Genomic DNA, 27,944 nt, shown 5'->3' on the forward strand with positions numbered 1-27,944 from the left:
GAATTACGTTATGTTTTTTTCTCTCACTTTTCTTTGGAATTTGTCAAACTGTAAAAAAAAAAAGAGAATCCGTAAAATATAACACTTATTGTTTAAAACAACGAATGGTGGGTTGACTATTCAGTACAACTAACTCAGTAACTGCTCTCGACCTACTTACAATTTCCACAAGACAACTTCCGACAAACATCATGATCATAGATAGATTTCATATGCTTAAAAAGGTTTCTTTTTAGTTTCACCTTTTAAACCTAAAAAAATACTTGCATTCCCAGAAGACACAGAATTATGCTTCTGGAATTCCAATACATTTAGGATGTATAAATGAAAATATGATTAAGATATATATATTAAAGTATGGATATAATTTAGATAAATAAAAACAACTTTTATAATCTAACTCTCTTCAGATATATGAAGTGAGAATACAATAATGCACTGAAACACATACTCCATAAAAAAAAGAAAAGAAATATTAAAAAATGCACGGAGGTTTGCTTTTGTCTAAGTGCCGTTAACTGCATCTATTGGCAACAAAATTGCTACATCATTATTGTATAATGTTCAAAGAGTTACAATAACACTACAAATATATACATATAACAAGACATTTTAACACTTTCTAAGTCTGTGGTATTTTTAAAAACAACATGATGAATTGTGACCATACATATCCATATGGCACTAAATCTTTATAATATAGCTGCCTAAGAATAATAATTATATAACATTTACAATATTTTTAACTTTGATCAATAATCTGTGATAAATATTGTTTTATATTAACTGCTTCATAACTTAAAAGATAGGTAAAGTTGGATGTTTTCTGATTAAGTAATAATTAGCATTTGACATTTTTATAAATTAAAGACACCCAACGGAAAGTTTTGAATGTTTTTTAACAAAGCTAAACAATGACCTTGTTACAACGAAAATAACGAAAATAAATGCACAAATGACAACGTCGAGATTTCAACAAAGAAACTAAAGATATGTTAATATTCCCCAAAGTATTAATAGTTTCCGCAGTACCATCAATGCAATATATGTTAGCTGGAAGCTATCACAGGAAGCGTGCTTTTGTAAATGACTAGACGAATTTGTCGTATTGGAAAGATCAATGTTTTCGAAAATCTTTAACAAGTAGCAAAAATAATTTTTTTTTTTATTTTTTTTTTTTTGCAGCTCATATCATACATTTAACCATAAAGAATGTTGCAACAGAGCAATCACTAAAAGTTTGAAGCATCCAGTCGCAAAGCTGCTGGTCGCATAAAATGAACCGCTGTTATGTTATCAAGTGACCTTTTTTACCATAATATCATAAAGTATTCATTTTATCCTCTTTGAAAAATTGTAGTTTATAAAAGATGACGATTGAATGTGATAGGTACTCTGGAGTGTCTAAAAAGGGCTTTCCGTAACGCTACATTGTATCAAGTATCCTACAGCGACCTACGTTGAGTCAATTTCTTTCTGTGGACTACTTGTATCCTGATTTGTGACGAAAGTATGTAAGGGGTCATCTCTGGTGTCTCTCAAACGGACGGACAGATGGACGGATTTGCGCTTTTCCTTAGCCAAGGTGGCAAAATTTCTAAATTTAATAGTGTATGTGTTATAAATATATCATAGTTATCTTGAATGCTGGAGTTATGCTTATTATAGACGAATGAACACATTAAAGTTAAGAAAACACCAATGTTTATATTTGTTGTTTAAGACGTGAATTGCAAGAAGAAAAGATAAATCAATATTTGATTAGTAGCCTCTTTTTTGTTGTTGAATGTAATTAAACAATTTTTTTGTTTGTTAGATATATCTTATATATAATTACTTAGTGAAACTCTGGTTTTTATGCCCCATTTATGGGCATTTTGTTTTCTAGTCTGTGCGTGCGTTTGTCTGTCCGTTCGTTCGTTCGTTCGTCCGTTCATCCCGCTTCAGGTTAAAGTTTTTGGTCGAGGTAGTTTTTGATGAAGTTGCAGTCCAATCAACTTGAAACTTAGTAAACATGTTCCCTATGATACAATCTTTCTAATTTTAATGCCAAATTTGAAATTTTATCCCATTTTCACGGTCAACTGAATGATAGTGCAGATGGGGCATCCGTGTACTTGGGACACATTCTTGTTAGTAATATTTGTACATCCAATATTAGGAAGGGATGTAAATTTAAATTTCGTTAAAAGAGAACAAATATAAGTAGAGACTGGTAAATGCTAAATTGACTTTTTTTATTATTATATTAAGCATTATAGCATATGCGAAGCAAATTCCACTCTACAAATGAACACAGTTTGGGAACCCAGATCCTACATTATAAAACGGTTGGTGTCTAATCATATTTGTGCACACCAAGCATACACCAGCGAATAACTCGTGTACAGATTGGTTTCACTCAACAATGAGCAGCTGCAAATCGAATTTTGTTTGCAAATTGAAAAGGCAAACAAAAATATGCAAGTCACAAATAAATTTCAAATCTGAAAAATAACATCCTACATGAATACTGGGACTATTATACTAGTATTACTATAATATTCCTAGAAAAATATAAGCAACAGTGTTTGTCATAATTGATAAGCAAACGATACAACATGCAGAAAGTACGAGGTAAATCAGATTGATCTAAGGTTATTAATAAGCATTTTCACAGTGACAAACTGTCCAAGACTACAGATAAACAATATGGGCGTTTTTGTTCCCTAGTCTCCTAGATCACTATGGAGATGATATAATCCAGATACTATAAAAATCATTATTGACAAGTGAAACATGCAATTAAAATAAATAATCAATATGCCGTATTATATATCTTTTTGCCAAAGATGAAAATCAACGATAATATTTACAAATGCTCCAGGTTTGTTTGCCCTTTGCAATTAACTGTGTTATTCTGTTTAACATTCAATCGAAAATAGAACGTAAATTTGTTTAGATGTTTGATAAAATGTACTTTTCAGCAGTTCATATTTAAACTAAAAGGAAGTTAATTGACCGTGTTTTAAATAACATGACTTGTACAGAGCAATCTTGCACATTTTTGCACAGAATTAAAGAAACATAAATTTCCCAAAATTACATTGTTGTTCCAGCGTAACATATTCTCATTTATCTGTGTCTGGATTTATCCAATTATGCAATACAAGCTGAAAACTACTTAAAATCACATATAATATATTTGCAAAATAACTTAACTCAACTAACGAGTCGACGATAGAATAACATAAGCAGCGTTTGTGATCTTGAACTTTTTACCATGAGTAAAATTACACGAAGACAGATCACACTACGACTTATTTTATTAAGGAATCAACCATTTACTTCAAGGGCATGGTTTAAGGTTTTTGTCTGAGGCAGATTTTATTTTATACTTTTTCGACTCTATCAATCAAATTAATTTTTTAATTTAACACTATAAGGTTGGGGGAAAATCTGGATTCAGAATATATTTTTTTTCATATGTTTGACCACAATACTTTTTTTGAGAAAAAAAAACAACATATTAACCTTCTCCCTTGAATTTAAATGGTAGTTCCCTAAATAGAACATGCTTGTTAGGGTGTGTAGCATACATTTCTATATGTAAGAAGATAAAGAAACAAATATCTTGAAAAGTAAACACATACTAAGAGGTTTTGTCAAATACAAAATATCTACACTACTTCATTAAATTACTGTTCAATGCCTAGACATGATAGAATAAGAAACAAATCCACCTCTACAGATGCCACGCAATATCATAGAATAAAAAAAAACTTCACAAAATATTTGATGACGTTATTTCGTTTTGAAACATTACACGGCAGTTACTATTGGAAAGAAAAAAAAAATTCCTAAATAGTTTACCTAAAGGAATATTCTACCCGTATATATGATTTAAATTCTGAACATTTACTAACAAATCACATCTTAGAACATCAAATTATTTACATAATCAATATTTTTACAGCTGTCTCTTCATTTTTCTACGGAGTTCTGTTGGCGTCGCTTTTCCCGAGAATTGTCTTGTTTCGTTGCCATCTTTTCTTTCATTTTTTTCTTTATTTTGAAGACAGAGTCTACTGGCAATGAAATCACTTTTAAATTTCCCAAGGACTGAGCCTCCAACACAGCAGTTATATCGGGTTCATTCACGGTCAACTCGATGTGCTCCATATTATTGGACAATTCGTAAACAGCGTTTTGTTCCTTGCCTACAGATTCGTTAAGCAAATGCATTGCAAGGAAAGTTTGTCTATCTGATGCGTATTTCCTCATAGCAGAAATGTCATCTGCAATTTTCTTAACATTTTCTCTTCGTTTCTCGATCTCTCCAATCGTCTTTTCTGATGCTACTTTATAATCGGATTCCCTTGTATGGAGTTCAGCTTCCATTTTTTGGTCAAGTTGATCTAAATGGTCCGTTATCAGGCTCTTAATCAAATTTTTATGTTTCCGACACTGAGCGATTTGCTCCTCAAACTTTCTTACATATTCCTCCCGTTCTTTTTGTGCCGTTTCTAAGTAAGCGGATATATCATCAATACTTTTTTCGATCTCATTCAGTAGTTCCGAAGACTTTGCGTTATGAACTACATCATTTAGTGGCTTTAGATTATGACAATCCACATGATTTTCCGAGACACATCGAACGCAGCATGGGTGTTTATGGTCTACGCAATACATTTCATATTCAAGCTTGTGGTCTAAACAGCACTGCTCTGTTTTTAACACAAAAGTGGGTATTTCACTGTAATGCTGTACTGGTATTGTGTGATGATCTTTTGATATTTTCGACAGCTTATGGTGTTCTGCGCATGATTTGCAAAGGGCTTCTTCGCATTCAGGACAAAATGTCTCTGCAGTTATTCGTGATTTCTTTTTCTGTTCACATATGCTGCATGCTGTTTTTGGTTTTGGAGGATGCATTGCTAAAAAAATCAATCCTTATATACATTTGCCAATCTCACAAAACTAAAAGTCCATAAAAATAAAGTTATCATTTGAATTCAGTGATACGAATCATTTACCATGTAGATATACTGGTATATATGGTTTACATTAGTGTAAAGCAATGGTGAGGAGTTAATATACTAGTCAACAAAAGAAACGACACACGACTTTTTTTGTTAAATTAAAGATGAAGTTTTCCGTTTATAGGACTAATATTGAAGGTAGTAATATTTAATGACCTTGGAAATATATATCCGTTAAAATTTTTTTGTTTCTTTGCTCTTATGACGTCATTTGGCGAAATTTAAATTTTTTGACAAAATTTACAATAAATCGACTATTTTAACAGACCTTCCAACTAATGATGCCAACCTCTCATTTAAAGACAAAGATAATGTTTGCCATCAATTCTTTTTTTCAAAAATTTAAATCGTACAGTTTCTTTGTGTATTTTGTAAGCAAAGTACGTTCCCACAAGATATTGTTAAAATGTAATCATTATCAATTTATTTACCATTGACAGTACGTGTAAAGAGAATTTTTAAAAAACATTAATAATCTTAAAACTAATCCGAAAGGTTCCAAATTAACAGTGTGTTGTTTTCATATCTAAAACATTGATTTGAGACGAAAAAATTTTTTTTTGCATTTTTTGAGATTTCAAAAAACACTTTTTTACCAAAAATTTGAAAAAAAAATATTTCAACCCATTAGTGACAATACGAACGTTACTTGATTAACATATTGAATATTTTAAAACAAATTTAAAAATTCATTTTGTACTTAGAAAAATTATGTGTCGATTTTCTGTCCAACTTTCCGGAAAAATAAATTGCATCCTATGATCGTTTACATGGAATTTAGTTACTTTCCGACAGGTTTTGATTTTCAATATCATATGTGCATACATTGCAAATGAAAGCTTTTTAAAATAGTGTATCTCATTTTGTTTAAGTTTAAATACTTTTTGATAAATTTCATTCTAAAGTCGTGTATCGTTTCTTTTGTTGACTAGCATATATAAATTAAAAAAAAAAGTATTAATATACTTTACAAAGATTCCAGCTTATTATTGAGTTTAATTACAATATGAAAATAAGAAGATGTGATATGATTGACAATACAAGAGACCAAATGATGTGATAGTAAGTATTCATAGACCACCGTACGGCCTTCGCCCAAAAACTTGTACCGCATAGCAAGCTATAAAAAACCCCGAAATGACAATTTAAAACCTATTCACTTATAAAACTAACGGCATGATTTATAAACAAAACAATAAACTAATATGATATACAGTAACAAACGACAGTCACTGAATAACAGGCACCTGACTTGGGACAGGCACCATTCTGTTTGGATGTGCTTGTCCCAAGTCAGGAGCCTGTAATTCAGTGGTTGTCGTTGGTTTATTTGTTTTTCGTTCATTTTTTGTACATAATTTAGGCCGTTAGTTTTCTCGTTTGAATTGTTTAAAATTGTCATTTCGGGGCCTTTTAAAGCTGACTATGAGGAATGGGCTTTGTTCATTGTTGAAGGCCGTACGGTGACATATATTTGTTAATTTCTGTTTCATTTGGTCTCTTGTTGAGAGTTGTCTCATATCAATCATACCACATTTTCTTTTTTATACCGTGGATGTTGGAAGACACCACTAATTTATTTAATAATTTGAACAACATATTATCCTATGATGAAATTTAATACGACTATCATACAAATGATAGGTTTAGCTAGCTATAAAACCAGGTTTAATCCACCGTTTTCTTCATAAGAAAATGCATGTTCCAATCAGGAATATAACAAAATTTATATATAGTTCGACATATTTAGTTTCAGTTTCAATGTTCCATCCAATCACTAGTGACTTTCAGTAAATACTTACATGTGATAAAACATCCATGACCGCCACTCCAGCAACCACCAACAATTTCTTGGTTTTCTCCACTATTTCTTTTATCTCTACTCCTAGTGTCATCGTTGCGTTTTCTGCATCCAAGACCACTCTTTTTATTTTTAGCCTCACAGTTTTTACAAGTTGTGGTACTAGTCCTTTTTTCTGGTGCACTAGTTGTATTTTCGTTTGCTGAACTTCGACATCTACAGTCTCCCCAGCAGGATGGCAGACAACTAGACATCTTATTGGAACGTTAGTTGTGTTTGACACCTGAAAAAGAAAGTTTTTAAAGGAAATTTGATTCTTTTGATAGAATAAAACACAGATTATATACATAAATTGCATTCCCTGCGATTTTAATACAACAGAATGGCCAATAGCCAGTACCTGCACGCGACACGAAAAGAACCTATACCAGAAATAACAGAATTTCCTCATCGATTTATAAAATATTGCAGCTACCAATTCTGGTGCACTATCTGTAAATGACAGACGTGGAACAAATCATCTTCGGTTGAGTTAGGGAGATGTTAGGATTTTCATAAAACGGACAGACTATGGCATTTTTCTGACTCAATCGACAGTAGTGACTCCATGTATCAGTATTAGACCACAAACTGTTGATCCCTTGAATGAGAAGAAATGAGATTTTTTCACGGTACTGTTGGTCAGTTCTAATACCAAATTGATCACAAAACTAGCATTGTGTTTAAAAACCAAGATATGCATATAAAATGGCAGTCAGCAGGGTTTAAGAACATCAGTTGTTCGACCTGTTAGTCAAATGCGTTTTGTTAAAATATACTTTTTCACTTTTTTGGTCTTTTGGAAAATGTTGTTTGTGCTGTATTTATACCCTTCTATAACGAAATTTGTTTTACATGCACACGTATAAAAATTGCGGTTTTTATCAAACGCAATCATAGGTTTGAACGTAGTTTTCAATTTAGACTCGTTTATATTTTTTCGTTTGGGCTTGTATCATATTTTCCCTCCGGTTTATATGATCCGTTCATCCTATATTGACTTTTAAAATTCAAGTGTCTATCTGAAATTGAGGGTAAAGTATATGGCCTTCCAAATACCGTTTTGATCCCTAACATCACTGAAGACACATATATTGTCGAAATCTAGATCTGGTGTACAAAAAAATATTGACACTTTGTGTTTGTGTCATGACATCTTGGTCACAAGTTTATCGTTTTCTGTTTAGTATTAAATTTATATTAAGATCTATTTTGTTACATCTCGCGATCAATTTTATTTGGCAATCGCCAATGGCAGTCAGCAGGGTTTAAGAACATCAGTTGTTCGACCTGTTAGTCAAATGCGTTTTGTTTAAATATACTTTTTCACTTTTTTGGTCTTTTGGAAAATGTTGTTTGTGCTGTATTTAGAACCTTCTATAACGAAGTTTGTTTTACATGCACACGTATAAAAATTGCGGTTTTTATCAAACGCAATCATAGGTTTGAACGTAGTTTTCAATTTAGACTCGTATTTATATATATAACAGCGTGGACAAGACCATTTTCGGCGCGCGCAGGTTATCCATTGACTTGGTCATATTAGGTGAACGTTCATATGTAACACCCATTTGTCATATCGTACGTCCTATAGACATTTAAACTATGGTTCCAAACGCCTAAATCAAATAATACGAATAACTTGCAGAAGACTAAACCTTGTGTGTTGATTTAAATGTTGAATACATAAACTTTCTTTTTCCATCTCGTGCACCTGCATGTACTTTAATCTTTTTCCCTATTTAAATCCCCATTTAACGGCCTCTAACAGACTGAGTGAGCTTAAATTCACTGTTATCGAAAGCCGATGACAAACAAAAATTAACGATTCAGTAAGTATTGCAGTTGTCCAAGCTGTTGTAAAAATTATTCTATTTAAGTTATTATACACAAAGTACATGTACATTGTAATGTTCCCATGCGCATCTTACAATTTTACCCAATAAATATTGCAGGATACTATCTAACACCATGCATTTCTAGTTTTATTAGATATATAAAGTCATACATTCATTCATTCATTCGTATTTGCATTCATTCGTTTGTTTATAATTAACATTGGATACAATGTGTTGTTGTTAAATGAAACATTTATGAGTAATCGGTTTGAATTCTAATTAAGATGGCCACATGAAGAATGGCTTTTGTGATTGTTTAAAAGTGCTAGATTCATTAATAAATGTTATGGGAATACAATACAATAAGCTGATGCTCTATGAATCACACATGATCCACGAGGCATATTTTGCTTTTACATGAAAAACTTGTACAATAATTAGTCCTTTGGGTAGAATTAATAGTGTTGAATACCAATACCATCTGATTTAGTAAGTAGGTGAAAGCATTAATTAATGGTATTAAGTGATGGTATAACATCGATTGCTAGGTGTTGACTAATTACGATCTTCGCTTCATTTCGTCCTAGTTAGTGCACGATCAAGGCAGAATTGATTATGGTTAGAAAATATCATCCTTTGGCAAGAATCTATCTGAACTGACTGTTACTTTTAAGATGTGCATACAATAACTTATATGTATTAAGAACGGTATATCATTCCTATGCGTATTATGAATGTGTGCTAGATATATCTGGTCAAAACTTGACACAAAGTGTTTGAAAAGGCTGATATAAAGCGCTCAAACGAATTTTGCATTATCATTTTGGTTCTTTTAAACGATGTATTATATGACAAAAAAAAGAATTCAAAAAAAAGGTTTCAGTTCTTATGATTCAAAGCAGATTATGTTTTATCACTCAGAGAGAGATCCATAACAGACTTCAAAAATTCTAAAAATGGTTCAGGTCATATTTACAAAGAGATCAATACAATCGATATAATATTCTAAACCACATGTTTGTAAACAGCTCCAGATTACCTTTTTTTAACGAACACTAATAAAAAACGAAGCAATTCATTAAAGAAATCAATTTCATTACAAGATTTTTATTTACGCATGAACAGATAGTTGAATGTAATACGATCAATATATGCTATTTTCGTACCCTGTTCAGATATGCTTTCATTAGACATTAAGTGGTTTCTAGAGTACGATATCTCGGCTATAAAACATTTTCCATTGTTTCTATTTTTTACTTTACTATCAATCTATAATTGAATAAAAAGAACATAGACTTCTATATACCATTTCATTGATTCAACCGGATCCATGTTCATGTTTGCGGAAAAGCTTACTATAATTAGTTATCAAAAGTATCAAGCTTATGATTTAATACGCCAGACGCGCGTTTCGTCTACATAAGAACCTTCAGTGATGCTCAGATACAAAAAAAAGGTTAGAAAGCCAAACAAGTACAAAGCTGAAGAGAATTGATTGCCGAAAATTTCAAAAAGTTGTGCCAAATACGGATAAGGATATCGAATAATTCATACTTTTGCAAACAGTAAATTTATAAAATGACCATATAATTCATATTCATGACAATAACGAAGTGCTGACTACTGGGCTGGCGATACCATCAGGGGCGAAACATCCAGCAGCAGTGGCATCGACCCAGTGGGGTAAATAGTTATCAAAGGTATCAGGCTTATAATTCAATACGCCAGAAGCGCGTTTCGTCTACATTAGACTCATAAGGGACGCTCAGATCAAAAAAGTTAGAAAGCCAAACAAGTACAAAGTTGAAGAGCATTTATGACCAAAAATTCCAAAATGTTGTGCCAAATACGGCTGGAGTTGTCTATACCTGGGATAAGAACATCCTTAGTATTTTGAATAATGCATACTTTGCAAACAGTAAATTTATAAAAATGACCATATATTATTGATATTCATGTCAAAACCGAAGTGCTAACTACTGGGCTGGTGATACTCTCGGTGACAAAACGTACACCAGCAGTGGTATCGACCAAGTGGTGTAGAAGTTTATAGTTTAATACGCCAGACGCGCGTTTCGTCTACACAAGAGACACCAGTTGCAAGAAAACTTGTTTTATACTGTATATTACAGATAATTAATAGTTTTTTACTTGTCGGTCTACTTTAATTTCTCTGCATTAAATAGTATACCCAAATCGATGCTATCTCAATTAGTATATTGTGATTGAAAAGAAGAAAAAAACGTTTCATATAAAAGAGCATATACAATTCAGAAGGCTTTTTATAAACAGGTCAATGAATCATGTTTTTGTTGTAACTCTACTTATCTTAAACTTCTAGCACCACTCAATAAAAACTAAATTATTCATTATATATTTCTGAAAGGGATATCTGTTGTCTTCTCTGACAAGTAGGGCATTACATTTCTGAACATAGGTCGACCGTGAATCTACCAGGCGTATACTTCATGGTAGTGTCAATTTACTGGAAACTTAATGAAAAAAACTTGAAACACAATCTATGAACTTTTATCCTGTATAAATGACATACATTCGAAAGTCTTAAAAACACAACAACAACAATGGTAAATTGTATATGAGCTGCATAATTATGACATGTTTCCATCAAAACATCTACGCGTAAGGTAAAAAGATAGTTGTTTGCTTGGCGTCCAACAGCAAATACGTCATTTATATTCATTACGAGTATAAATATACAGTTCATACGATAGGTCTTTTACAAAGTAGGTAGACGGTCGGATGATTGATAACCTGGGCAACTATGGACCCACTAGTGATATTTCTTTTACATTAAAAGAACGTGTCAATTAAGTCAAATTATTTATTCCAACTTTTCGTGGCTGCGTATTTACACAGCGGAACAGGCGAACAAATTTAATTTGGGTTTTACTGTCAGACGGGAAAAAAATCCAGGATTATCTTTGTTTCTTTAAACCAGGTTAACAGAAAAAGTCTAATTATCAACAATACGGTCATCAATAATAATAATAATAGAAAAGTGTACATGGGAGTGCAGTTACAACCAGATCATGATACTAAACCAAAATGATATGTTTACAATTCAATACCGATTCATAAAAAGTAATTAAATTCATAAAACTCTTAGAAACAAGAATATGGGAAATCACTAGTTGATTATCAAAGATGACTTCAATGTGCTAATTTTCTCGTTTTCATAAAAGCAGAATAGGGTAATTGACTTTTTACAACTGATCAATATGTGTCTCTTCCAGTAGTATGACTTTCAATCGATTATTCCGTCACATTTCAGAGCTTTACTCAAATCTCAGAGCATCAAGCTTTATAAGCAAAAGAGGCTGAAAGGATTGAAAATGTACATATGGTTTCTTACACATATCTAATGAATAAAATGAAATGATTTATTGTATATTATAAACGACACAACAACAACATGTACACAACCGAAGGTATATGTAGACGTCGACGTACGGTCTTCAAGAAAATACAAATTATCTACCAAAGTAGCGATTGAATTAAACAAAAACTAAAAAATCAACAGCAAATTGTGATGTTAATCCCTTTAATTATCTCCTTTCATGACAAAAGTTTGCATTATTCTTTCCTTTTTAGAAAAAAAACCCGGAGAGACGGTGGCAACCATTGTTCAAATTTCTTGTACGGGATGTAAATATGTTATCATCATCATTTTATTATTTTGAGCATCTTAAGAACACAAAATACGTAATAATTGTACAATAAATCTAATGCATTGATTTGGTATACATATATATATATATATATGATATATGAAAGAGGGACGAAAGATACCAAAGGGACAGTCAAACTCATAAATCTAAAACAAACTGACAACGCCATGGCTAAAAATGAAAAAGACAAACAGAAAAACAATAGTACACATGACACAACATAGAAAACTAAAGAATAAACAACACGAACCCCACCAAAAACTAGGGCTGATCTCAGGTGCTCCGGAAGGGTAAGCAGATCCTGCTCCACATGTGGCACCCGTCGTGTTGCTTATGTGATTACAAATCCGGTAAATAGTCTAATTGGGTAGGTCACATTCATGAAAGGGAAGGGAATTGTAGTTACGACGCAAGGGACATATCCGATATCATTTGTGAAACGGTTATTCCATAACGGTCAACCAACTAGTGATGGCGTCCGTAAAATTTACGAAGGGATGATTTCCACTTCACCATTTGGAACTCTTGGTTTAATAGCTTCCTTGTGAGCAGTAACCCTCTATCAAGAAAATCATGATAGGAAATGCAAGCACGGGAATATCGTATCAATTGGGAGATATATACCCCGTATGCAGGTGCTGCTGGAATGTTGCTACTTAGAAATGGAAAGTTCACAATTGGAAAGCTGAAATCATCTCTTTTGTCGTAAAGTTTTGTTTTCAACCGACCCTCATTGTCAATTTCTAGATGTAAGTCAAGATATGAAGCCGACTTAACTGTATCTGTAGTATCCTTTATCTCCAATTCGATGGGATAGATGCGTTCCACATAGTCACCAAATTTTGAATTGTTTAGTGAAAGAATGTCATCTATATAGCGGAAAGTAGAGTTAAAGGATATTGCCAACTTCTTATCTTTCTTCCTGCATGAAGTCAGCCTCATTATGATAAAGAAACAAGTCGGCAAGTAGAGGGGCACAGTTTGTTCCCATTGGGATGCCGATAGTCTGTTGAAAAACACGTCCACCGAACGTTACACATATGTTGTCAATCAAGAAATCAAGCATCTTGATAATATCGGTTTCAGAGAATTTTTTGTTTGAATCAGAGTGATTCTTTACAAAGTATGATTTATCGAAAACTGTTTGTTTGAATCAGAGTGATTCTTTACAAAGTATTATTTATCGAAAACTTTTGTTTCTTTATTGTGCTTGTAACTATGTATACTGTATTGTTTATTATATTTGTAAAAGAATGATATTATAATGATATTATATCATGCTCCTTTGTGAGCCCATTTTTATGGAAATAAAGCATCTTCTTCTTCTTCTTCATCTTCTTCATCTTCTTCTATATTAACAAATCAAAATTTTGATTGTCAAAAACAACCCAACGACATAAACAAGCAAAGACAACTGAGTTAAACATACAGTCCCTCTCCAATATAGAGATGTCTATACATTGTGTAAAGCTTTAAATCTCTCATATAAGGTCATATTTATATGTAACCATCGATATGACTTTGGGAGGAATCCCTTCTGATTGCAGCTATTTGGTCAATGCTAAACACAATTGAAATTTGTCAACCTTTTTTTTTTTGTGGCGTTTTCTTTGGTCAAGATGTATCTATTTTTGTCAGCAAACACAGATAAATTATGTCTAATTGAAATTTGGCTATTACTTGCTATTTGTAATGAAATATTTTAGAACAGACTTGAAAATCGTTCAATGTGTATGTCTCGGTTATATTTGATTGAAGGCGTTTCTGGAAATGTCAGTATTGCTGGCGGTGTTGTACTTAAACCAAACCTTAATTAAATACCATGTATTGGTAAAGTCTTTGATTTCATATGTGACAATTTTAACGGTTCATTCCCATAAAAAGCTAATGTTGTCAGGTTGCATTTCTTGTAATTGATAATTGAATTTCACTTCAGATTGCCAAGTGTAAAAGTAATAAGATATTTTCGTCTTGACATTTTTATCGATATAAAAGCCAGACCGGCAAAATACATTTTCTATCAATTTTTTCCTAATTTGTATTCAACAATTCTTTTCTTTATTTCATTTTAAGATCAGTTCTTTATAGATTTTAGACGTAGCATATTGTGATTTATTTTAACAACTTAAAAATGAATATTTCAGATGGATTATGCTGCAGGAAAGATGATATGTTATTCTTTACAAAAATCAATGATAGAATCTCAGATTGAAATAGATTATCAGATTGAAATATATTCTGTGTGTAAGGGTGCGTATCGGTTTTCAAATTTGAAAGGCTTTCTCTTGATTATACTCGTTTCTGTTATGCATTTGAAGGGAAGTTTTTGTTTCTGTGTATACAGATATTCTACAGAATAATTTTACCAACACTGAAATGCAAGAGGTTAGAATCATAGTGAGAAAAGACACAAAATAACACTAGGTAAATTTTTGTTGATGTTCTCATTTTTTTTCATTGCCTTTTACTGATATTGTTCAGCTCTACCAAAGACAGTGATCTCATATCCTTTAATTGTAATATAAATATACTTATCTGTATATCACGGGGATCCTATTAAATTTCAATGAGAAAGTTCGCGCGTACAAAATGTGTTTATTTCCACTTCAGGTTAAGAAAGTCTATATATAAAATTTAAATTGTGAGACTTTCATAAATCAAAATAAAACCTGCTGTTTATAAAGATATCTTAACAGTGCATGTTTCATCAATTTAAACATTCGATCCAATGAAATAACTCTCCATCCAAGTCACAATTTGTAAAAGTATACCATTATAGGCCAAAGTACTACCTTCAACACAGAGCCTTGTCTCACATCGAACAGAAAGCTATAAAGACCCATTCATAAGTAAAATGAAGTGTGATAACTACTAAATTGACGACTTGCTGATGCTTAGGCACCTACTATTTTAGTTTTAACTAACAGGAACAAAATTGTGCTTTCTTGAAGCACTATGTTGATTTTTTTCAAATTTTCAAAGAAAGCAAACCATAACAAAAGGGAAAAACACCGAAAAAGATACCAAAAGGGATAATCAATCTCGTAATTCAAAGACTGTCAACATGGCAAAAAACGGAAAACAGTCAAAGGAAAAACGATCTGAAAAACACAGCACATAAAACTAAAGGCATCACTTAATATAGTATAGTAACAAAGACATTATGTTTGTACATATGTGCAAATATTCGATATAATGGTAATGCATAGAGGCAACTGCTACTGAGTGGTCAAGTCAAGCCCTTTTAGAATAATGATGATCACAATAAAGCCATTACACACTAATGCTAATGAAACTAAACATAACTAAGTATAAATAATCGTAAAAATGCGCATGTTTAATGTAATTTTCAGCTGATATTATTCCATATATATTATGGTATTTACATAATCATGCATGGATAGTAGGAAATGGTTCCATTTTGTATCACCCGCTTAGGTGGTCGGCTGATCGCATTGATTGTGAGTGGTCATGGGTTCAATCCAAACTCAAAGACTTTAAAGTTTGTATTGCAGCTTCGTTCGAAATTTAATGAACTTACTCTTTCGCGATCGAAGACGGTATCATCCACATTTGATAAAACACACACATGATGTTTGCGTATACCCCGAAATTGTGTGATACATATAAACAAAATCTAGTTGACAAAACAAAATTGCATCAATCAAAATCCTGTGTACCCATATAATGGATTTATTAGGAAAATTCAATGTTTTTATGGCTTTGCTTTTTTCTCGTAAACTGTGGTTCATATATGTGGAAAATAAGTTGTCTTCTATAAAGACTGTATGTTAATTTCTAGATATCTTTTGGTTATTTTGTTGTTCAGTAGTTGGTTTTGTCATTGTAGTTTACTACTCAATTCCGTTCATTTACACCTATCTATCATTTATATCTATGAAATATGTGTTTTTTTATTCCAGAATCGCCATCAGATTGGAAATAAATTGAGGATTGTTATAAGCAGGTTCATTTAATTGTTTATTTCCCGTTTGTTGCAGTCTTAATTAATGAAAAAACATTCTTGTTAAATGTAAACATGAACGATAACTTAATATAAACATGATGATATTTGAAAACAAAAGAAGGAACAGAAAGGCAAACATCGAACTAAAGATCCCTGGTTTCTTGATTCGTTCAAGAGGATTAAAAAGATTTAATGAAAAATTGCATTTTTACATTAATAGAAAATATCTCAAAAGCCATATGAGTACGGAATCCAAATTGCAATACTTTAATATTTGTAATATAAGAAGCAGATTGTTTGTCCGGTACTGATTTTGATAAATTTTTGTGACTGTTAAGTCGGCAGGTAATGCAAAATTTCAATTTATCAATTGACGTATGCCTTTTACATTTGAATAAGTCAAAATCAATAAAAGCTATTTTAACCTAAAAGGCGTAGCATCAATCAAAGATTGATAACGAACTGACATAAGGCTACACAGAAATGGTCTAAAAACCGAACTTTTCTTAAACGTTAACCTTTGGATATGAACTGTTACCTTGGACTAAACCTACAAATCCAAATATCAATAAGGTTTTGAACTTTTTGTTTTCCAAAAGTCACTTTATTTATGAACTGTGATCTTGAACGTTGACCTTATAAACAAAAAAAACATAGAAACCGTAATATGCAAGAATTAGCTATGCAATAGAAGTTCCTTTATAACAAAATTTCCAAACGAAGGAAATATCATGGAATAGTATTTCCACTGGAGAAATATTACAGTATTTGTTCTTAAAGAACTAAAGATAAAGAATATGTGTTCCAAAAGGAACAGATATCATAAAGCTTTGTTTGTAACAGCGTTTTCAGAGGAACTTCAGTTAAAAGGAACATATAAAATTAATATTGTACCCCGTTTTTCCAAAAATACACGAAAAGGGTAAAAGAAAACAGCACAAATCCATATTAAGCTGCGAATACTTTGAAAAAAATAACATGTTTACACAGAAAACGAGAACTGGACTAAATTCCTTTAAGTTATTGTTCAGTTGCCAAAACATAGCTAGCATACTCATATCATTTTGAGAGAACCCTAAAGTATTCAAATCAAACGTTCACCGTTTATATTTCATTAAAAATTACGATATAAAGGATACTAGAAGTCCCTGGATTACAGACGATTGATTTAAACATTGAGTGTTCTCTTTTCGATGTATTATTCGTTGCACGTTTTGAAAAGGTGGATACAAAATTGAAACTATTTTTTTATTATTTCGTTCACCTATGATGAAGTTTCTTTTTCTTTTTTTTCTTTTCATTTTTTTCTTTAAAACATCCTTCATATGTTAACATAACATTTGTCTGAAATATTAGTATCTATAAATGTGAATTGTGTCTAAGCCTATCAAGTTCTTAATGGCTCCAAACAGAAGCTATTTGCATTGCTTATAAAATTACATTCTGAGTTCTTATCATTTATATTTATACGTCAAGGCTTTGGTTAAGACATGGTGTTGCTACCAGATAAAAAGAGGGCAAATTAGGTACAAAATCTCTTTTAATAAGGCCTTTGCTCATATCTACTATTACTTATACCAAAACATTCGTTTAAATTGAGTTTTAGATCAAGCTATACGTCAATTCCATATGTTTATGGGGTCATAGTAAAAACACGACTGACTATTCTTGACTGAAGTGGCTAGATAATATCATTCTATTAATTTATCAGAAGAACTAACATATCTTTGAAAGGTTAACAAGACTTTACTATTTTGGGTATTTAAGGAACCAAATAATGGTCCTTTTCATACCTCCGCCTTTATTTTAATAATATATAATTTGTAAATTTTCCATCCTTACCTTATAGCGGATTCTTCAGAATTCCTTGTTTACTTCTTAGAATGAGTCATACAGTTCTCTATCGATCAATCGATGCTATTAATTAGATATCTAAAACGCAGTTCTTCCATAAAAATGTCAGCATAAGGAACAAGATATCCTTGAATGTTTATAATGTCGGAAAAGTATTTGAATATTGTACACTTAACATATATAGTTTTTATATTCTTTTAACAAAACATTTATGTTTTCTTTCATCATCAATTTTCCAAACTGGATGATGAAGAGAGGATCCAATGGTGTTGTCGTATTCAGTTTCGATCGATATTCGTTGATATTTCAATCACCGCCGTTATTGACTAATACGCGACTTCATTTAATAACAAATTAAACAGTCCGCCAAGTTTTGATAAATTGTCCAGGCAATGAATAGTAAAAACTACTTGTTCCGAAAAAAGAAATTATTGTTCTATGATGGAATTTCCTCTGTTTCAAAACTAGATTTCTTCAAAACAATTATCTCCGGATATACGACATCTCTCATCGCAAACGATTATATCCTCATTGGTGAATATGAATAGGTGAACCAAAACAGCAGCCTTATGGGTTTTCCAAAACAAAATAGAATGTGGTAGTCAAAGAGTCAGAATTGATTTATTTGCGGAAGATTTTAATGTTTTACTTTCTAGTTCACTAACTGTAATGGTATTTCTGGAACATTATTATTCGGTTATTGTATTATTTACTGCGTTAATAAATTTCCTATCAATTTTACATTCTTTGACTCGTATGATATTCCATCAACATAATGTTGATTCAGTACACTATTAATATACAATCGGATCACAAATAGTGAGCATATGAGCATGCATCGTCAAATACCTTTTAACAAGTTTCTGTAAGTATTCTAAAATAACAAGACAGGATGGCGGCGAAAATGAAAACCAACGAGATGTGAAGCTGACCTGGTCTGAACGGTACTGTAAAATATTTCCACCAAGTAAAGCTCGTAGTCGTCGTTCGTAATCTATCATGTTCATTTTCTTCTTTAAAGAGCATTTGGTCACTTCAAATCAAATTTAGCAGAATTAATTATTGAAGGTGTTTTTAATAACGATTTTCATTTGATTCCAACGACTTATAATACAATCGTATTATATGTCTCTGGTTCCTTTCAAACAAAGCCAGGGGCAATATTTGATTCTTACTGGCCAATTCATTTTCTGAAATTAAAAAGCCAACATTAACCAAACATGGAAAGAATGATATATTGGGTGTCCTTTACAGACAATCCTGACATAAATTTGATCGAAAACAATCCTTGGTTCTAATTGGCCAATCTTCATAAATCCATTTCTATGTATCTGAAAAGGGAAATGTTTTGAAAAATTACAGGATTAGTAATCTGTAGATCATTTTCACATTCATTTGTATTTTCGTCTTATGTTGATTTGGTGGTAAAAATTTCGGCATTTGTCTCCAGTGTTTCCCTTTGAAACTCTTTGGAGTCAAAAGGTTTTCTTCTCTTGTTATTCATTTTTATGTATAAAATAGTGTTGAAATTTTTATAAGTGAGCATCGTTGGGGATTTATAAATTGCTTTTATGATACACGTATTAGCAGTGACTACTGGTCGATGGATTTTCCATTTGCATGTAGATACAGTCTATCCTGTAATTTGTCGTATAAAGTATTACTCGATTTATTTCACTTGACTGGGCGGAGTTTAATCGGTTCGCTCATAATAAACCAGTCCATCTATAGAAAGGTGTTTTAGGATAAATTCATCTATGAAGTGTCCAGTCATTCTTTTGTAAATTTCTTTGGTGACACTGATAGGTGATTAGAAATCGGTAATAATTAGAACGGCAATCATCCTAATCACACACATCTTCAAGTAGACTGTCCTTATGCAAATTAAAACGTAAGCTCCGCCCGATCAGTTGAAATAACATTGGTAATACTTTGATGAATTTCATGTCCTCTTCTTTATTATGTATCATTTAATGAGTGTTTGAAATTACATCATGCCTTTAGTGTGAAATGCTGATATCATTTATCAATTCATGAAAAACCCAACTAGAAACTTTGATTAAGAACCTGCTTGATTATTTCTTATTGACCCTTGTCTGTTCTTTGACGTGTATCATTGATTAGTGTCGAACAAACAAATAACTTAGAAGGATTATTTTTAATTGTGTATGGATCCAATTATATTTGGGATAAAATGTGGTAGGATACAAACTGTTTCTATTTTCCACAGTGTGAGTCCGGCTTAAAGTGTGGGGAAAGTCTGACAAGCGGATGCTCTCGAAGAAATTAAGGTACACGTTTTTGTGTAATCAACTCCCCGAGTCTTCAAACTTTCTTAATTGTTAATACTATGAAATTAATTTTCTCTATGTGCACATATAGTTTTTTTTTCAGTTTCTTACTTGCTGGTACTTTTTGTAATCAATTTACTTGCATTTATTTGTACTGTTGTCCTGTCATGTAATGTTGTCATTTTAGTGTTATATTTGACATTGCCATAAAAGCGCGAGGTTTGGCTAGCCGCAAAACCAGGTTCAACCCTATATTTTTTTCTTAAAATGTCCTGTACCAAATCAGGAATATGGCAGTTGTTATCTTACAGATCGTTTCTGTGTGTGTTGCATTGTCGTTTTGGTCTTTTGTTGCACTTCAATATTTCTGTTGTTTCGTTATTTTCCTCTAATAGTTGGTGTCCTTACCCCAGTTTTAGTTTGTAGCTCAGATTAGCTTTCTCTCAATCGATTTGTGACTTTCGAACAGCGGTATACTACTGTTGCCTTTATTTACTGAGATTTTCTAAATAGGAAAGAGATTCCAGTCAATTTTTCTATATTGTTTGAATATATTTAAATGTGTACCTCAATTCTATGATCACATTTACATAATGGTTGGCAGATTTGATAGACCGAAAAACGAAGTCAATTCTTAGCAATATTCTAGATGGAGGTTACTCGTTTTGTATTATCAACCCTTCTATGCGTTTTTTTTTGTGAAATCATCTGTATGTTCGAGATGGTAAAACTTTTGTAAACTTTTAGAATGAAATTCAAAACAGTGTGGCTGTGGCCATTGATTGACACATTAAATTCATCCATTGACTGGGACAATTTAGGTGAACGTTTGTATGTAACGACCATTGCTCACTGTGTACTTTTTAAAGACACTTAAACTATGGGGTCACCAAAGGTCCTCAACACCTAAATAAAGTATTTCGAAAAATTAATCAGGAATAACACGATGCTTTGATTTATATCAATTGTATAAATCAAAACATAAAGGTTATTCCTGATTAATTTTTCGAATTATTTTATAATTAAAGTCGTTAAGAAACCTTTGGTGACCCCACAGTTTAAATGTCTATCGTAGGTACGTCGTGAACAGTGGTCGTTACAGACACACGTTCACTTAAATTATCCCAGTTAATGGATGAATTTAATGTGTCAATCAATGGCCACAGCTACACTGTTTTGAATTTCATTCTATTAGCTTTCCTGATGGACAGTATTATGGAGGGTCACCTTTTTGTTGATTCTGTCTTCTTTGTCTATTCTATCACAGCAAAGAGTTTTTCCTTATTTTTCCTAACTTAAAGAAATCATCAGATAACGCCATTGCATAGATGTTCCATAAAGTATTTAGCAATTACTAACTAATGTCATGACCATTAGTATTGCAACTGGGCCATTCGTGTTTTTATTTATTTTCCATTATTTACAATAAATCATACAATCTATAAAGCACAAAGATCTATTTTTCTGTGCTGTAATTCTAATCGAGCGTTTCAATGGTCGACAAACTGTTCATCTTTCTTCTGCTGCTTAAGTGAATATTGTTGTCAGAAATTATCAAAACCCACATAGTATTGTGAATTGTGATCAAACGGGTTTTAGGTCATTATCCTGCACGGATGCCTGATACGTTAACTTCAAATACAATAACCTAATTTGTTGTTGCAAATTATCTATTATATTTAGTTGTATATACCATATGAAATTGACCTTCTTGCTTCTTCTGTAACCACGTCATACAGTATAGAATTATATGATTTGCAACTTTGACTTAATGATACTTGCTATTATTAAATTGCGTTTGACGTCTTTGCAGTTCAAGAAGAACATGAATATGAATAATAATTTGCAAATGTCTATTTGTATGATGTTAAAATCAAATTGAATGAGTTTAAATAAGATAAAATTTCCTCTGATATGTTCTAGAATAGAACGCTTCTTTTCATAGCTTTATAACCACAAGAGCATGGACCAAAACACTTTGTCAATGAAATGCATTATGATGCACAGAAGCGCTTCCTGCTAGAAAAAATATGCATGGTAATCATTTCATAAGAAACTTCAAGTTATACTGTCATGTTATTGGACCAAATATATGATAATTAGATTAAAATGAATTAAAGTGGTACTTGAAAATAATTGCCATATATTGACATGACGGTCCGGTAATTCTGTGCGACAAATTCTTTTGTATAAACGATGAAAAGAGTTGTGAACTTGTACATTTTCAAGATTAAATTTTAAAAGAATGAACCAAAAGTGGGTCTTCAAGTTTCTGTTATTTTGTATTTTACATATAAATATAAATGTCTTTGATGTCATTATCATCATCAATCTGGGAGAAAAAATAACTTGTTTATTGAATTGAAAGGCAATATCATCAATTAAACAAATGAAGTTAAAAGTCTGGCTAATGGTTTTTTTTCTCAGAAAAGCAATACTACTTTAACTGAATGATTCAACTGAAAGATAATCAAAAGAGCATTTATTTCGTTAAAAATCAATATTTAGATATGTGTCAGGTGAACTAAGTCTATTTACTCAATTTACAAATGATGCATTTCCAAAGGAAAACAGACAAAGATACAACATGTGAATAACAAAAAAGTCATGAAAAAATTAATACAAGCAACAACACCCAATAGTCCACAAAAGAACAACACAGAATAAATAATTGAAGTGAGTACGTTGATTCTGATCCACAAGTACAACCTATCGTGTTGCTCCTAACCGAGATATTGCAGGTAATAATAAAAGGAATTCATATGTAGTCATCTATAGATATTGAAAACAGTAGTTTAGCTATGTTCAAATTTCACAATTCGAGTAAATGCTCAGTTAAATGTAGCAAACAAAAATCGCATGAACTCTAAAAGGAGCAATGCTGATACACGGACAACGAAAGCGTTACCTGCTATGCTAGCATCACCCGCCACCTGCGAATCCACATACAGCCAACATGTTATCATCGTGATTGATGAAGTAATCGCTAAAATTGCAGACGACACATTGTGTACCTAAAGATCTAAGACTACAAAAAAAAAATGAGTTAAGACACAATTATCGGTCAACCAATTGCTGATGGTGATAATAAAATAATTCATGTAGTGTCGATTTCAATGCTTCTTTCTCATAACTCTTTTTGATCAGTTTTGTGCAAGGAGTATATCGCTGTTCATGAAGTCGGTATTACATGGACATGCACGTATCAATTCAGACAATAGTGATAAAATGTTTGTAAAAGCCATACAGGGGATCAGAGGGCGTTTGTCTGCTAAGTGAAATGCGAGTTATAAATTGACACACATAATAAATATATCTGAAAATAAAATTAATGAGCTTTGGAAGGGAAAAAATTCACAGACCTTCTGGCGATTTTGTATGAGTATTGTTTCATATGGGTAAAAATCAATTCGGCCGATATAGTTGCAAAATAAGTACCCATTTAGATATTGACTTTCTGTATCACTCTACAAAACACAACAACCATGTTGTTAATCAAATTGTTCACATTCAAAACCATTTTTTTACACAGCTTTGGGTGTATATATATGTCCGGTTGACGATGCTACACAGTCGGACAGTCAGCTTTATATATACATGTTTGTGAAGTTTATGTATTCAGTATGAAGATGTTCAAAGTCCTGTTCTATGTCTATACTCAAAGAAAAATGGACTTTGTTTTGATTTTCTAAAATCTCCTCTTTTGAGAAAATATAGAGGAATACCTAAATTTGGTTTCCCGATTTTCCCAGCGTTTATTGGTTTACATTCCAATAACGATTATACATATTCAAACTATATTGTTTGAAGCTTTGTCATATGCATCAACACAATATTTGTCACCTAAAGAGAATAAAGCATCCATAACCTCAGGAGTATTGACAGGATTCGAACCAAGTTTTGTCATTTTATGTCGCAGTTGAACGCACTCTTGAATACATAAACGGTAAGCGTTGATCCATTGAAATCCAGTATTGGTTTCAGCTGGATCGCAATTTTCCCGTTTTCTGGCATAATCCTTAACTGCATCCATCAGTAGTTAGAACAGTACCTTTTGTCGATCATTGCTAATGATGCCAAAATCTCAATCAATAGCATAACATACGGGACAATGTTCGTATTGGAACGATGACCAAGGCAATCGGGGAGGGAGGGGAGGGGTATGGGGTAGGGTACGTACTTAATATTTTATATCCCTGAGGGTAAAGGTCTATACTTTCTTTTGTAATTTAAATCTTGGTGTAGGTACATGAAATGACAGTTGTAGATTTGAATTATTAAGGTGTTTTTTCTGCACACATATTTGATGAAAAAGATTTCTAATATTGAAGGTATTCAAACGACCATTACGAGAGAATGCTACATAAAAAAAAAAATTTAACGATTAAATATCGTATCGTCGTCTGGCGTACTAAATTATAATCCTGGTACTTTTGATAACTATTTAAATGTATATGACTGAATCAATAACAGAAATGTCTTTAGTCTGAAAAAAAAAGTAAACTGTGCTTTGATAATGGTCTCAAAACAGTTATACAAGTATAACGAATATCATGGAATATAGTGAATCTCCGAGGCGATAAACTGATGATGGTCTATTTTTTAAATGACCGTGACTCCTTTTGGTGGCGAACAGAGGTGTTAAATTATTCTAATGTGTTGATTTCGCTACACGTTAGACTAGACAAACTGCCGACATCATCAATTTTGTCTTTGGTGTCGTAATGAATCGCCGTTAGCAATTCCAACATCTAAAGATATGTTCTTTGTAAGCGATATTGTGTACACAATATGAATCTTTTGTTGAATGATATATATTTTGTACATTACTGATTTTTATCGAAACAATGGAATGGTAAGGCTGGTTAAAGTGTCTTAAGGGTTATTCAAATTAAAATAGTGATGGTTCATTCTTTCGCTAGTGCTTGACATATTTCACTGATAGACCAGTCCACAAAGGGAGCATTCAATACCGTAAACATATGATATAAGCAGTTCAATTCATGGCTACGTCTGGTTTTATTTGTGCTCTTTTGTTTGTCTTTGTAAATTATTACTTTTGCTGTTTGGTCTATGTTTGGTAATATTCATTTGACTTAGCTTGGTACTTATGCATCCAGTCATAGTGTTAGTTTACTATGGTAAAACAAAATGTATTCTTGTCCTTCGTTTTTCCTAACGTACTTTGTCAATATGCCTTTTTATTTTTCTTTGTTGGCATATTGGTTTGTTTCAAAAGTGAAGATTTTAATTAATGTTGCTATTTGATTAAGGACTATCCTTATTTTGATTTTCCTCAGAATTCGGTTTTTTTTTCATTTGACTTTTTTTTGTAACACAGATTTACCGTATCGGAGAACAAAGCAGAATGCCGCAAGTGACACTTTAGAAGAAATGACTATTTAGCAATCTTTTATTAAGTTGATTCCTTTAAAGAAACAACTATCAAGTTTTCCTGATAGAAAACGCACGCAATCTAATGAACAGTGTAGGGAATAGTAATAGTAGACATAAACTCCATGTGCAAGTATGTCTGGAATGTTGAGCACCGTTTACAGTTGAGAAGTTTAGAAGGTTAATCCTTGTTTCGTAAGTTGATATTTTCTCTTACTGATGACTTTAACTATGGTTACGAAAATTGGAGCATACCCGTAATCATCTGTCTATGGAGGTTTCGTACAGAAAAAAAACTCATCAAATACACATTGTATTCTGTTTGGACAGACCTTGTATGTAGTATATTTCATACGGACAACTGTCAAAGTCGACAAGAAAGGGAATGACATCCGTGTATTTACAAACCTATCCCATTGTATGCTCAAGTGTACGTGAAATCAGAGGTAGATTCTAAAACATTTCAAGACTGTTAGAGGACATAAAATCACACCTCGTCACAATTCTAAGGTATCAATACATTTTCTTCATCTATTCTTCTCATGTGTAAATATTCCTCATTATAAACACTAAGATTGAATCAAATTATGCTTTCATTATCTTTTAGTTTCCATTTCAGGTATAAAGAGGGTGTCTTTTAGCTGTAAAGTATCAGGACCATCTGAAGCGTTTCTGTGTAACTTGACTTCAATAAATGATACAACAGATAAATAGCAGTGTACATCACGCCTTGAACTACACGGTAAAATTGATTAAACACAGGGCAGTTTAGGCTGAAATTTATCCAAAAAGAGATTACTATAATATTCCGATTATAAATTTACTATTATTATGTACACTGCATAATATTCCATAATATTCCAACAGCATATAAATCATTATACTATATCTACCTCTAAGTTAACAAAATGGTCCAGAGCTTAAATATGCCCTATAAGGAATTCATTACTTATATAACTAAATGTTTATGGTCACAATATAGATCTAGATATTGAACTAATGATTCTTATTTGTTGAGTTCATTCTTTTCAAATAGTTCTACACATGACAGCATCGACTTGCTGAGCGTTATAGAATTTTATATCTGTGTTATAGATGACTATATTCCGTTTGTCCTAGCCTTTCCGTCTTAAGACACAAGAATAATCATCTGATCTGACAGGTCATAGACCAATCATTAAACGATCTGTATTGGAATGTTGGATGATTCATATATACAATACACCAAGAAATCCTTTCCCTGTCGACACGTGCAATAGGACGATTACATGATATTTCCTAAGGTTTGTTCTCCTTTCCCTGTCGACACGTGCAATAGGACGATTACATGATACACTGTAAAAACAGTGTTTAGATCCTAAACACTTATCTAAACACTTTTTCTGTGTACGTTTTGAAACGCGTTTAGCATCTAAACATGTTTAGATTTTAACAAGTGTTTAGATTTCAACAAGTGTTTAGATGTTATGTGTTTAGAAATATATGGTGTTTAGACCTTCCAACGGTAAGCCTACTAGTACTTCGATTTCACAGGAACTGCTTGTGTGGTACAGCACTACAGGTTGAATAGTCCACACTGTATTGTAGAATATACAATACACGTGTACATGTCTGCTTTCATGTTCTTGCAATGATTTTTACCATAATAAAATTATTTGACCTGTCTATATAGTTTATTAAAGCTGGAAAACTTCAGTAATGATAATAATAATATTAACAATAATAGGTTTACACATTTTATTCTTCCTGGAGACCAAAGAAAAGTTTGTAAACAATACGACCAATTTAAGAAAAGTCTGTAAACAATAAGACCAAGTTTTGAAAAGTCTGTAAACAATTAAACAAAGGTTAACTCTCCATTTTTTTAAAAGGAAAAGCCTGTACCAAGTCAGGAATATGACTTTTTCTTCGTTCCTTTGATTGTTTATGTAGTCAAGCGGTTGATTTATTTTTACGTTTTATGGACCTTCCACCTTTTATACAACTTAAGAGTCTGGTTCTTTTGTTTTTGTTTTTTTCTGATATAGTCTTAAACATAACATACAATCTA

General features: G+C 32.1%; 2 protein-coding genes across 2 annotated transcripts in view; one reads left to right on the plus strand and one right to left on the minus strand.

Moving 5' to 3' along the window:
* The window catches only part of LOC139517536 (arylacetamide deacetylase-like), a 572,982-nt gene that overhangs the window by 11,664 nt on the left and 533,374 nt on the right, over positions 1–27,944 (plus strand). The gene's annotated exons all lie outside the window — the stretch shown is intronic.
* LOC139517513 (E3 ubiquitin-protein ligase TRIM71-like) lies at positions 1,157–18,804 on the minus strand. The gene is made up of 3 exons (XM_071308669.1): positions 18,198–18,804; positions 6,824–7,105; positions 1,157–4,916 (listed from the first exon to the last, which is right to left on the minus strand). Exons 2-3 carry the CDS (start codon positions 7,074–7,076, stop codon positions 3,964–3,966), a joined length of 1,206 nt encoding a protein of 401 aa, XP_071164770.1. The 5' UTR covers positions 7,077–7,105; positions 18,198–18,804; the 3' UTR covers positions 1,157–3,963.

Source organism: Mytilus edulis, chromosome 3, assembly GCF_963676685.1.
Source record: "Mytilus edulis chromosome 3, xbMytEdul2.2, whole genome shotgun sequence".
Classification (NCBI taxonomy): Eukaryota; Metazoa; Mollusca; class Bivalvia; order Mytilida; family Mytilidae; genus Mytilus; species Mytilus edulis.

Bases quoted from the DNA above. Each gene is read 5' to 3' on its own strand.
- LOC139517513 (XM_071308669.1), bottom strand. From the start codon at position 7,076: ATGTCTAGTTGTCTGCCATCCTGCTGGGGAGACTGTAGATGTCGAAGT. The intron at 4,917-6,823 runs GTAAGTATTTAC...TGATTTTTTTAG, and splicing joins TCATGGATGTTTTATCACAT to CAATGCATCCTCCAAAACCA.